We start from the raw sequence: 13,018 nt of genomic DNA, 5'->3' as shown, positions 1-13,018 counted from the left end.
GTCATCTTGTTTTCACTTTATCAAATTCTGGACTGTGAAAGAAGGAACGGTGGGAAGCAGGTGGGGACTGAGGATTGCAGACGTAGTGTTGGGGCATGTAGTTGGCTCTTACTGGGGTCGCTCTGCATGTGCAACTGTCTGCGATGCTGTTGCGTGTTTCTCTGGCTGCACCATATTCTTATTTAGCTCTTAGATTACCTTTTAATTGACACAAATGTCATGCTTGTGTTGCTGCAGGGGTAGTTTTCTTAGGTTTGTTGTGTTTGGTTGTTTTTTTTAATCATAACATCCTTAAACTTGAACTGTTAATATAGAAGAATATATAAGCTATTGTATGCTTCCGTATTTTTTTTTTATGATCTGATGGTAGCATATAATAGCTTAAATTTCTGAGGTCTTATTTTCAAACACAGCCGGCATTCGGTCCTTGCTTTGACCTATGTTTTATTCATGTTTCTGGGCGTTTTTACATGTCCTGACAGTTTTTATGGAAACTATTCGAGAAAATGTTCCTTAATATCTTTATGCTGCTGCAATACTGACTCTGAATTCTCCTCCAGGTGCCCAGATTATTGATTTGATGATGCTTGTAATAGATGTGACAAAAGGGATGCAGACGCAGTCAGCAGAGTGCTTGGTAATTGGGCAAATTGCCTGCCAGAAGATGGTGGTAGTTCTGAACAAAATAGATCTCCTTCCAGAGGGGAAGAGGCAAAGTGCCATTGAGAAGATGACTAAGAAAATGCAGAAGACCTTGGAAAACACAAAGTAAGTTAACAGTGATATTAACAACTAACTCGTAACAAAATGTTTAATAAAAATATTTCAGCCACGTTTCCCTTCCAACGTGCTCCTAAACACACCAAATCTGGCCCCCACTAGGTGAAATACAAACAGAGAAACGGCTAGCAAAGATGATGAGTGGGAAGACTATCAGAAACTCAAATGCAGTCCTGAATTTGCAACTGCAAGTATCATGTGTAGAGAAATACTTTCCTATAATGAAGCGTTTCTGTTTAAAGGGCTGTTTGGGAGACTGGGTAAAACAAAGCCAGAATACCCAGAACTGGGTGAAAAACTGACGTTTTTTTGGTTGTTGGAAAGAAAATGTTAGGGTTTTTCTTTAAATGAGGGTCAAAAAAATGATCAACCTAACCAGGGAAAACAGAACGATGGATGTTTATATGATGTAATGTGGCTCTGGCTGGGATGATGTTTGTTAGTCCTGTTTAGGTAAATTAATTGAGGCGTCCATAATGAGTGGAGTGCAGCGAAATTCGTGAGTGGAAATAAGGCTGTTATGAAGTGGGAAGATACAGTACAGACACAATACTCATTTACTGGTTCCACAAATTGAAATGCAGCTTCCATTTCAACTGTGCCACTGCCACAGTAGTGACTGCAGAGCCCTTGGTGTCTTTCTAGCTCCCGTGTTGCTCTTGGGTCTGTTCTTTTTGCTGGGAATGTTTCAGAGGTCACCAAGAATGTGAAACTCTCTTGTGAACTTAGACAGAACCCTGCAACTTTCAATTCTCTCTTGGAATTATTGGTTTAAGGGCAAATAAATACAGGGTGGCTTGGTTTTCTCTGTAGTTTGCAGCCCCTTGTTTTAGGGGAGCTGGGGAAAGGAGACACCTGCAATAGCTCAAAGCATTTTGGATCAACAGTTTTTTATAGCTGTGAGTTTACTGATGAAACTCACAGGTAATCCTAATGGGGACAGCACTGAGATAATGACGTTAATAAAAATTTAGAGATAATTATCTAATGACTTTCTTATGGTTTTATTTGGTTGTTTGAAATGTTGATATATAGAATGTGAATTAAGCAACATTACAATTAATAGTTATTTTGTATCTGTTTCTCATCTATGCCAAGATGATAATGATTTTTATGAGTTTATCTTAATATACTGCTCATTTTTATTTTGTTGTTCTTTTAAAATTTTGTTGTTCTTGAACTGCAGTAATTGTTGCTGCAGGTGGTACTTCCTTCTTGCTTTAGTCCAAGATGGTATTGTGAATGACTGGGAAAAAAAGGACCTTGCTAGTTGCATATTCATAAAAGGAAGACAAATTTCTGTGTTGAGAAATACTTTGTATGTATGCTGTTTGAATTAAAACTTCTCTTTGTATCCTGGAGTACAGATGGGTCTTTAACGCATGTCTTGAAAATTATCAGCCTCTGTCAAAACCGAAGGGGGAAGTGAGTTTTTGAAAGAGCTGACATGCTAACCGTGAGGTCCTTACCTCCTGTCCCCTTTTAAACAAGGATATAGATCAGCCGATCACAACAGCCGTGATTCCGCCTGGAGAGAAGTGGTCCTGTGACAATGTTTTAGTTTCTCGTTTGAACTCTGGATCCTAGAAATGCTCTTTTATTGGACGTGTCTGTGTATTGTTCTCATAAGAAAAACCCAGTTTTTGCATGTGCAGTCCGTGCTTTATGGTGCTTTGACAGCACTGCTGACCTGGGCTTGATTGTAAAGTGCTCGTCCTGTTGTGTCTCGGGCATGTCTTGGTTCTCAACAGCCTCTTTTCCCCACTCGAATTTGAATTTCCAAATGCATGTTTTCTAACTGGTTTTGTATTTCTAAACTGCTCTTATTAGCAAAGCACATCTGAGACCATTTGACAGCTGCCTCTGACCCCAAAAACTTGGCAAAGAGTTTTTTTTCCAGGAGTGGTTTACTTGGTGATTGTTATTTCCCTACGCACACAGGCACGCGTGCATCATTCCATAGCAGTAAGCGAATCTGAAGTCTGTTGCAGCTGGAGAGTAGGTGTTGCCCTTGATGCTGGGGAAATTATTGTAGTGTTGTCAGGAGATACCAAAGAAGGTGGAAGAAATAGGTAGAGGAAAGTAACTGTCATATATTTGAATAGTTTGACACTTGTAAATTTAACCTAATCAAAACTTGCTTGTTCCATGGCTTGACGCCAAAAGTAAAAGCAAGCTGTCCCTACGAATGGAATTGCTATTTTTTTCACAGTTTTTTGCACACGCCAGCTTTTATCTTTGTCCAGCAGGATCTAAACTCTGACAATAAATCGGTGTGATGGAGTAAGAGTTTTAGTAGGGCTGAATCAGGTTTGGAAATGCCTCCAAAGGCAGAAAGTGATTACTCCAGTTTGTTCTGATATATGGGGAAAAGGAATAAAGCACACCTGGTTCAGCATAAATTTCTATATATTGCAATATAGTGCCCTACAGCATTTGTATGAAAATAAATTTCCAAAAGTTTTATGGTTGATCACAGGAATTTTCAGTGCATGTTTTTGTTACCCTTTATCCCTAGATGCCTCAGACTTACAGCATATAAACAAAGAAAATTCCTTATACTCTTGATTACTGTTTGACCACTAAATGAGCTCCCTCTGTAGAACTTAGCAATTTTTCTTTATCAAGGTGCACTGTCTTTTTCTTCCCAGCTCACTCCCTTTTTGAGATAAAATTTGTGGGGGGTGGGTGTCAAAAGGATGACAAGAATAATTACTTTTGGTCTGAATCCGTTGCATAAGAATCAAGTAGCTATGAGAACCAATCACTGTTTTGTTTTATTGCTGGTTATTATTCCATTGCTTTAAAATATATTATGTATTTTACATGGTTAATCCTGACTTTTGCAAAAATGCAGTGGTAATTTGGCTTGTAGTCTAACTTCCCTTTCCAAATATAGGCAAAACAAGCTTTTGGATGATTGAAACACTAGGCTTTAGGGAGCAAAAGTTGCAGACTTAGTCAGCAGACTTTAAGGAAGCTGCTGAATATTAAGGATTTGAAGAGTAAAATTCATTGCAAGAGAAAAGCTAAACTGAGGTCAAGGGTGGAATTACTGCTCTTCTCTGAACCTTTGCGTGTTTGAGATTGTGGGTTTCATGAACTTTGATTTCAGTAGATTTAGATATTTCTGTTGTCTGCAGGTCTTGCCTTGCAGACTCAGGTAGACATCATGTGCCATCTTGCAGTTGGCTCCACTTTGGAAGGTTATGACTCTATAGCTAGGATTGTAATTGCTTTAACGAAAGTTGAAAACAGTGCTAGTCTCCAGGTAAAACGGCTTGAATGCAAAGCCACTGCGATAAGGCTGGGTAACAGACCCTTGCTTCTGAAATAAACTGCCACAGAGTCGATTCAGTAGCTAATATTAAGCAGGATTGAAGACTTCCTGGTCAAGTCCAGTAGCGCACGTATTTGTAATTCGAGAAAAAATTGTCAGTTCTTCTCTATGGGGGAGGAGCAGATAAATTGGAATTTGAGGGAGTTTCCTTGCCTTCCTTGTCAGATGAGCCTGGAACTACTTTACATAGACATGTGTAGGAGATCGGTGGTCTAATGGTGGGAGTCTTTCTCTCTTTCAGGTTCTGTGGGTGTCCTATTGTAGCTGTTGCAGCAAAGCCCGGTGGACCAGAAGCCCCAGAGTCTGAGAATCCACTAGGTGTTTCTGAATTAATTGAGGTACCTGCTGAAGAACATAATAACAACATAAAACGTGCTCAAACTTTTCTTTTAAGTCTTTTGGGGTATATTCTATTAGTATCTAGAGCTGAGGAACTCCTGCAATAATGTCAGTTTTAAGGAACCTGATTCTTTAGAGATTCCTTCCAGTGAATGGAGAAGTTGAGGTTGCATGCCCCGAAAGTGGATGGTCTTTTTCAACTAATAGGCTTCAGGGCCTTTGAATAGCTGTGTCTAAAGAAACAGCTACCACATGTGTGGTGAAATTTGTTTTAAAGCTGTAAAGAATTATGAAGCATAATGAATAAAAATAGCGTTAAAATTCCGCCATATCCTTGGTGTAGGTGCTGTTTTATGATTGTACCACAGTTAAGAAAACAGCAAAGTTGTGGTCAGGCACTTAAAAGTTACATGTTGGGAATTGTCTCCTTCCTTCGTGTGTGTATTATGATCCAGTGTTTAAGTGCATGATTCTTTATTCCAAACAACCCCTATCTTCTTCCTTGCACAGGACGGACAGGGCTCAACTACTGAGCAGGTAGTCCGTATTTTGTTTTAGTTCTCATTATTCTCTGTGTGGCCTCATGACTCCATTCAAATACTGCTCTGCGTTCAGAATGATTAATTTCCTCCTGGACTTTTCTTTGGCACACATCACTGTGGTCATGAGCACTTGGCAAACAGTTAATTTACTTCCAGAAGACCTGTAGGAAGTATAGAGGTGACTTTAATCCATATTTAGATTGGGAGGCCGAGGCACAAAGGAGTTAAGTCCACCGAGTTTACTGGTTTTGGTTGCCAAATTTGAGGAAACTAGGAACTCTTTTGGGACGTGCTCGTGTTCAGATCATAGTACCAGCCAATTTTGATTGCAATTGTGAGTGCTTAGCACTTCTGTTACGCTTTGAGGTTTCTGGTTTGACAGTGTGAGGTGTATAGTCAGTGATTACCTGTGGAAAGTTTCATTTTTAAGAGAATGACAGTACACGGGAGTTCTGGCATAAGCAAGTGTAGAATCCATTCTCTAGAGGGGCACCACCTGCCTTCGTGATAAGACAATCTTTCTCTGATACGCTGCCTTACTGACTGCATGCCTTGCACATCTGCAACAGATAAAACGCATGGCCTGGATTTACCCTGTGCCCTGAATGTGAGGTAGGGCCTGGAAAAAACTGTATGATTTTATAACTAACCTTATATATCAGACCCATGTGCACAAGAGAAGATTTTAAGCAAGCCGATGCTCCACAAGTATCCTTAGTTCCAGCTGTAGGGAAAAGTAGCATCTTTGCCCTGGAGGGGTGCCGCTGTTATGTGCAGACAGCAGAAAGTAGTCCTAAAACAAAGGTATTATTCTTTGCAGACTTGACAAGGTCTGATTCAGGTGCTTTGGATGCTGCCAGGTTTTAAATACTTGTAAACTGCTGAAGCCAGGGTGCAGCACCAGTCGTCAAAAATCTAGGGATGTCTGGCCCAAGGTTTGTACAAAGGCAGGATGTTCCACAGGGCTGCTGAGCACGGAATGTCATGCCTCTTCCCAGGCACGTGGGGCCTGCGATGGGCATGGAGGCGTGATGTGGCCTTAGAAGAAACATAGCAAGAACTAGGCTGCCCACAGCAGTGTCTAGAGAGGTAGAGGTAGGCCAGTTCTTAGTTCCGTCTTCATCTGGTTTTGGGTAGAGTTACTGGGGTGTTCCAAAGGGTTAAAACCTTTGAAGGAAATACCCATGTTGCAGCTGTTTCTGTCAACTCTGAGACCTAATATTGGAAGAGCTGGCAAATGCTGTGTGAGCCCTGCCATTGAGCTTCAAGGTATTATCCTTTCTGTCCTTGATAAGAGACTCCCTCCGTTGTTCCGCCATTACAACTTGGTTGTAACCTGCAGTCTCTGACCTTAAAAGCAGACGTTACAGTCAGTGCCGAGTTTAAATGCTGATGTTATAACAGAGGCAGAGATCAAAAGTGATTTGAGACAGGGGTGAACCAGTTCCTCTGAAGCACCATTGGGTACACAACTGCCTTTCTCTAACTAAAAAGTCTTCTGTCTATGATTGTATATTTTAAAAAACTGTTTATAAGCAAAACAGAAATCCTAAACTTGGAGAATTTCTCCAGAAAATGGTACTTAGGTAGCTATTTTTCTTAGTGGTTTAATCCTCCAAGAAGTGTTAACAGAGATCTGAAGGGGAAGTCGACTTTGAAAACTTAACACAATGTAATAGTTTTTCGGGGAAGGAGGCAGGGAGATGGGCTTTATGGGGCACTAATATCTGTATATAAGTTCATTTTCACAAAATCCAAAAAAGCTGAAGTAGCAAAACACACTGTAAAATTGTGCTTTTGAGAGAGGGGGGAAAAGAAACGCGGGGGGGGGGACGGGACGTACAGGACTCTTTCTCTTTGCTTTGCTGCAGTGTTTATATTGAGTTTGGCAGCAACTTTATTGCCAGTGTAGTTTTGCTAACCAAGCGAAATGTGCAGCACCAAATCTTTCTAAGGCAGAAAATCGAACTGTTCCTGCTGCTAAGTGTGCGTCTCCTCTATGGCACGCACAGTTAATTTGACATTGGTGCGTTCTAAGCTCATTGGGAGATGCCTGAAATCAGTAAAACCGCAAACTGGTTCAATCAATCATCCGCTTGCCTTCTTTTTGCTGTATGACTGTTGTGACTTTTCACCCAGGCATGGTTCTGCTTTTATCTTTTTTCCAGGTCCTGAAGTCTCAGGCTTACCTGCCATCAAGAGACCCCTCGGGACACTTCCTTATGGCAGTCGACCACTGTTTCTCTATCAAGGGTCAAGGCACGGTGATGACAGGGACTATTCTGTCTGGCTCTGTTAGCCTTGGTGACAATGTGGAGATTCCTGCCCTGAAGGTGAGTCTCTCATTTTCACTCCCCTCCCCCCCCAGCTTTCCTGATAGAAAGACACACTCAACAAAGAAGAGTGTGTTCTCTTCCAATCTGAAATTATTCAGTTATTTTCAATGTATGTTGGGGTTTTTTTGTACTCTACTATAAGCCGGTTTGTAGTAGAAAGAGACATAGACATTTTTTTTTAAATAAGGGGGCCAGTAAAGTTACCTGCTCAATTTTAGTTGAATGAAGAGGAGGGAAGACTGACCTAGATTAGTGTGTTAGACTTTCAAATTCAGAAAAGCAAGGTGGGCTTGTGCCCAAGGACTGCACAAAGTCTGAGTTGAGGTTACTTTCATTTGAGAGGTGCTGCAGTGAGAAGGCTTACAAAAGAACCTGAGTAGGTAGGCTTCCCGAGATGTCTGGCAGCAAAGGAAACATCAAGAAGAGGGCATTGGAATGCTTGATGCATGTTCTCTTTGTTTGCTGGGGCTTTAATTGATGTCAGCGTGTTCTGGGAGAACTGCTGGGTGCAGTATGGGACTTGCTGTGGTCGCACATTTTAGAGAGTCTGTAGAAAGTCAAGAGGCCTTTCAATGGCCTTTGAACTGCTTAACTGTTACTATGGGTTTTTTTCCTTAAAATATACTTTAAAAGAAAACAAAGTGACTTTATGCTTGGAACAGGTGAAGCCTATTTCACAGATGCTGATTTGGACAACTTGTACTTTTCCTTTTTATGAATTGCCCAAAATGAGTCAAGACTTGAGGAGCGTTTCATAGCTGCTGCTTGAAGTGGAGACCCAGCCAGTTACGTTCTGAGAGTGGGCAGCTTTTGGCTGAACAAGCCTGAATGGGACCCTTTTGGTACTGTCAGTATTATCCTCAGGTCACGTTACTATAAGGACCTCGTTCTTTCATTGAGTGAACGTGCTTTGTCATTTCTGCCTGTGCCTTGTGGGCAAGTGAAGGACTAAGTGAGGCATTCTGATTTCACCTGAAATATTTTAGTGATAGCTGACAATTAATTTTTGGTCAGCCTCTTTTGTGATACCTGTGGCCATCTAGTTTATATCATGTTGTCCTTTGCGTAAAAGTGATTAGCATTCGATGTACCCCGTCATGTCTGCTCTCCCAGTGGAGTTCCTCACCGCCCCTATTCTCATTTCCAGCATGCAGCCCCTTCTGGGAGCCACGCTTGTAATTCCTGCAGGGAATATGCTTTGCTGTGGTTTCAGCCTCTCCTGCTTTCCCCTTCTCAGTGGTCCTTCCCTTTTCTATTGCATCCTGCTTGCTGTCCTGGGCCTGCCTGCACAAGAAGGGGTCCAAGGAGGGACAAGTCGTTAGGAGGGTGAGCCTGATGAGTGCTGAGCGATGGCTCCTGGCCCGTAGGGGCCTTGCATAGCTAGTGGCTGCTTTCCTTTGGCGTAGCACTGGCCAAACTTCCTGTCACTTTGCGCTCTGGGACATATGGGGGTGAGACAGAGCAGAGTAATTGTTTCTTGCAAAGAAAGAATGCGTAACTAGATCATATCTGGAAATGACTGTTGAGCTCTTCATGTATAGTCCAAGAATGTTTTGGAGAAATATGTTTAGGAATTAGTTTGCTCTTTGAGAATCCGTATGAAGCGGAAAATGACAAAAATACAGTGAATAACTTGCATATTGCAAATGGGTATTTAAAAGGACGGTAGGGAAGGCTTTAAGTGGGGCTTTAGAAGATGTTTTCTTCCCGAGCGATTGGGGGAGCAGTGAAGTGAAGGGCAAGCGAGCAGATGAACAGGTCATTGACAACGAGAAGCCAGACCACTTGGCTCTTATGGCGTTAACAAATTCCCTCAGAGTTTCAGTTATTTTCAGTTGCTGTTAATGAATTCTTCCACTGCCCTGTGTGAAATAGATGATGTGTCCAAACCTCTGAGTGCTAACAGTGGTGGGCAGAGTTTTGCATTTTCTTTTTTGCCACTAGCAGTTTGTGAGTATTGATGTTCATATTGTACAGGTATGGAAACCAAGGCACAGTAAAAGGAAGCAACTTTTGTAAGCTGGAGTTGTGTGTTGTACTTACCCCTGCTAGCATCGTGCAGAGTTGGGTTAGGATACCTATAAAAGGTCAAACCTTTCTCAGGCCTACAAGGTAACGGAGGAAGCACATTTCACAACACGTTGTGGTTTATGACTCTCTCTGACCTTTTTTTGCCCTGACCCTATGGTAACTGAGATTGACAGCTGGTGCCCACTGGGCATTTAGGGACATTACAAGCCAGCTGCTTTTTAAATTTGAGGAACCCTCTCACCAAATGAAGTGGCATCACCTTCCAGTTCTACTAATGGACTTCGACATCTTTGACCGCTTGAACCTGCACAAAGGAGGGACACAGCAATTAAAAATAAACAGTGACATTCTCGAACGCCCATGCTTGCTCTGATTGAGGCTGAGAGCACCAGCAGTGCATGGATTCCTTTATGCCGTTGCCTATGTAAATTGCCATCTGGGGTTGATTATCCATATAGCAAAAAGAAAAATTATATATATGTGTTTGGGAAAAAGCTTTGACACAGCAAACAGTTCACTATCCAATTGAGTTAGTACTATTTGCTCACTAGCACTTGAAATCTACCTTGAAGAGCATGAACCTAGGATTTCTGCAGCAAAAACGTAGCGTTGGCAGAATTCTGAATGTCCTTTAAGATTATTTCAGTGGTCTTTCAATCTCTACAGTCTTCCAGTGTATAAACTGTAACAACTTGTGACATTTTTATTTCAGTTTTATAAAAGTTCCTGGAGTTTGAATAGTAAGGATTTTTTCAATATAGATTCATTTTATTTTACTGATAAGCTTGGCGATAATCACTTCAAAATATTGATCTAAGTATATTTTGTTCGGTGAAATTTCGTTGAAGTGAGCATGACTGTCAAATTCTAGTGCTGCTGTGTCTTTTTGTAGCATGCTTTAATTGAAAAAGGAAAGTGGGGGTTTTTTTCAGTGGAGGGAGAATTATCTTTGCCTTCCTTATCCAGGTGAAAAAAATCATAGTTTAGGAATAGCAGCAACTTAGAAGGCCGATGCAAAACAGGAGAGAACCAGGGCTTTTGTTCTTATCATTGGTTGTCTCCAAAAATAAAAAAATCAGTGTGTGAAAAGTAACGCAAAATGTTGTATGGTATGTGGTCTTCCTTCTGTCCAGTGTTAGTGATTCTAGCCTAGTTGCAAGCACGTTGGAAATACTGGAAGATTGTTAATATTCCTTTAAAGATGTTTTGCAGCACAGAAAATGTTCCAGGTTGGTTAATAAGAATCACTCTCTCTGTCTCAAGAAGAAGAGGTCAAGTCTGAACTGAGTGAGGAGGCAGAGATAGATGTACACAGTTAATAGATATAAATCTCGTCGTCCTGAAAGCATTGACTCAGCATTGCCTTACCTGTGATCAAGCGCTGCAGGTATAAAGCAGCCACAAAGCTTGTACGTGGCAGCCAAGTACAAAGACCACTGTTGGTTTGTTGGTTTGCTTTTTTTCAGGATTGGTAAGAAGTAGAAACTTTTCTTCTCACTTTATATTCAGATTCCTGTCTGTTCTGTTTAATGGAATTACTGGCAAATGTTAGAGCGAGCAGGTGCAAGCTGAATGGCTGGTGGAGGTTAATAGCTTCATTGGAGCACATCTAAAAGCACCGTAAGCTGCCATTTTGTACTGCATTTTGTTGGAAGTTTATGAGTACCTTGAAGGCTGAGTGGCTGCGTTATTGGTAGACGGTTATGTTGATGTTTTACCTGTAGGGGGATCATGTGGGGATTTCTGCTTTGTGCTGAAGCTGAATAGTGTATCTGGTGTAATATAGTACAATGTTATTTCTTATGTAATAAGTGATGTGGACACCCAATCACTGGTCTGACCTGGGGAGGTGCCTCTTTAGACACTGCTGGATTTTTGGTCTGTGAGGTGTGGTTGAACTGTTACGTTAAAGGGGAAGAGGAATGTTCATACTGGGTCCAACCTTCACCATCCCCGAGGTTTGCAGTAGGCAATCGCTGTTATTAACGTTGAGCGTTTCAATCTCAAAAGTTGCCGGCGTGTTTATGAAATGTTTCTCTTGTAGTTGGAGACTAGTCATCCAGGTGTTTCAGTACGTTGATATACTTTCAAGAGGTCACCCGAGACATCAAATATGAAAATTGTGAGAAACCTGCTTCTGTTATCTAGTCAAGTCTCATAGCAGATGAGAGTGTTGGTTTAAGCCAGTAGTGGATTCTGTCTTGGCAAGGGCCTATTGGCTCTTAAATTGTATCGCCTTTATGAATTTTAAGAAGCATCATTTTCGAAGTGTGATACTGAGAAGCTTCATGTACTTCTACCATATGAAAAGAGATATTTTATATTTTTAAGCTTCTTTGTTGGCTAGATAGCTTTGGTCTGGTTTTTAGCAAACGTTCTTTAGTTTTTATGGCTTATCCAACAAAAAAATTCTCCAGTGTCTGATAGAATAACCCAAATAGTATTTGCAAGACTATTCCCTTCAAACCGCTGTAGCTATTGAAGTCACAACAGATACATCTGCTTTTGCCCACACGGGTACTTCAGCCGATCTGAAGTCCCAAGACCTCTGACTGGCGAGCTTTAGTATATGAATGCAGTAAGAACTAATTTCAGTGTACTTAAGGACTTTTTGCACAATTATAGAGTTGCATGGTTAAGGTCTTATCAGAGAAGATTTAAATCTCAGGAAACAAAGTTGGACCAAACCCCGCTGAATTGGATCATGAAGACGCTTGTACATGGACTTTCACGGTGAAATCTTAAATCTGTTTTTACCACTTTCATTTTGCATTCTTTGGTCTTCATAATGTACCTGTTCCAAATTTCAGGATATCTTGACTTGTTTTTGCATGGCGAATAGATAGAACCCTTGCTAATTTTTTTGAGAGTACGTCTGAATGCTGTTTCTACATCTGTTTTTTTCCAATGCTTCTTGGATGATTCTTGCCCAGTACCGAGAAAAACAGCCTTTAAAATGCAATGGGTCATCTGCTGTGGAAGAAGTCTAGCTCGCCTCCAATGTCTTCTTTTCGTGGGAATGCTGTGAAGAAGGGCAGTTTAGAAAATTGGGTTGGGGAGGGGACAGTCAATTAAATGTAACTGACAAAATCGTGAAAAGGCAGTTCATAATACATATTAAAATGTGGGTGATAAAATATAAGAATCTTAAATCCTAAATCAATAAATTAAACATATACAGATAATGTTATACATGCAGTTTAACTCAGTACGAGTATTAAAGTGTTTCTTTAATTGTCTGCCGCTTCTAAAGCATGGATTGTGTTTTTTGGAGATTTTCTCCTTTCCTAGAAAACATCCGTGTGAATCCTACTGGTTTTGCATCTGCTGTGGCATTTACTTAGAAGCAGAACACGCAGGATTTGGCTTACACTGGAAAGTACTCGCTTTCAACGTTTAGGATATTATCAGTTGTTTTGGAAGAATTAAACTCCTCAGCACAGTTCTTTGTGGTTAAGTAAAGGATTAAAGACCTGATCCAGTGCCTGTGGAATGAAATTTAGATCTGGCAACAAAAACTTCTCAAATCTTTTTGGCTCGATCTCTTGAGAGAATAAGAGTAGCAGATGCTGAGCTCTTTCTAAAGATCCGTTCCCTCATCTTCAGCGTATTGGTTTTGTAACTTTTTACTGTGTGGGTTTTTTCTGTTT

At 40.9% G+C, this 13,018-nt stretch overlaps 1 protein-coding gene across 4 annotated transcripts in view; it reads left to right on the top strand.

The window, feature by feature from the left end:
• Positions 1-13,018, top strand: part of EEFSEC (eukaryotic elongation factor, selenocysteine-tRNA specific) — a 128,192-nt gene that overhangs the window by 33,737 nt on the left and 81,437 nt on the right. For all 4 annotated transcript variants that reach the window (XR_008468658.1, XM_054215908.1, XM_054215910.1 and 1 more), the window contains 3 exons: positions 561-768; positions 4,362-4,458; positions 7,170-7,334. Coding sequence is in view for 3 of the 4 variants with exons in the window: in XM_054215908.1 (XP_054071883.1) it covers positions 561-768; positions 4,362-4,458; positions 7,170-7,334 (470 nt within the window). In the remaining variant the exon portion in view is untranslated. The remainder of the gene's footprint in view (positions 1-560; positions 769-4,361; positions 4,459-7,169; positions 7,335-13,018) is intronic.

This window comes from Rissa tridactyla, chromosome 10 (genome assembly GCF_028500815.1).
Source record: "Rissa tridactyla isolate bRisTri1 chromosome 10, bRisTri1.patW.cur.20221130, whole genome shotgun sequence".
Taxonomy (NCBI): Eukaryota; Metazoa; Chordata; class Aves; order Charadriiformes; family Laridae; genus Rissa; species Rissa tridactyla.
The sequence above is the reverse complement of the archived record's forward strand: the minus strand, read 5'-3'. Positions and strand labels throughout refer to the sequence as shown.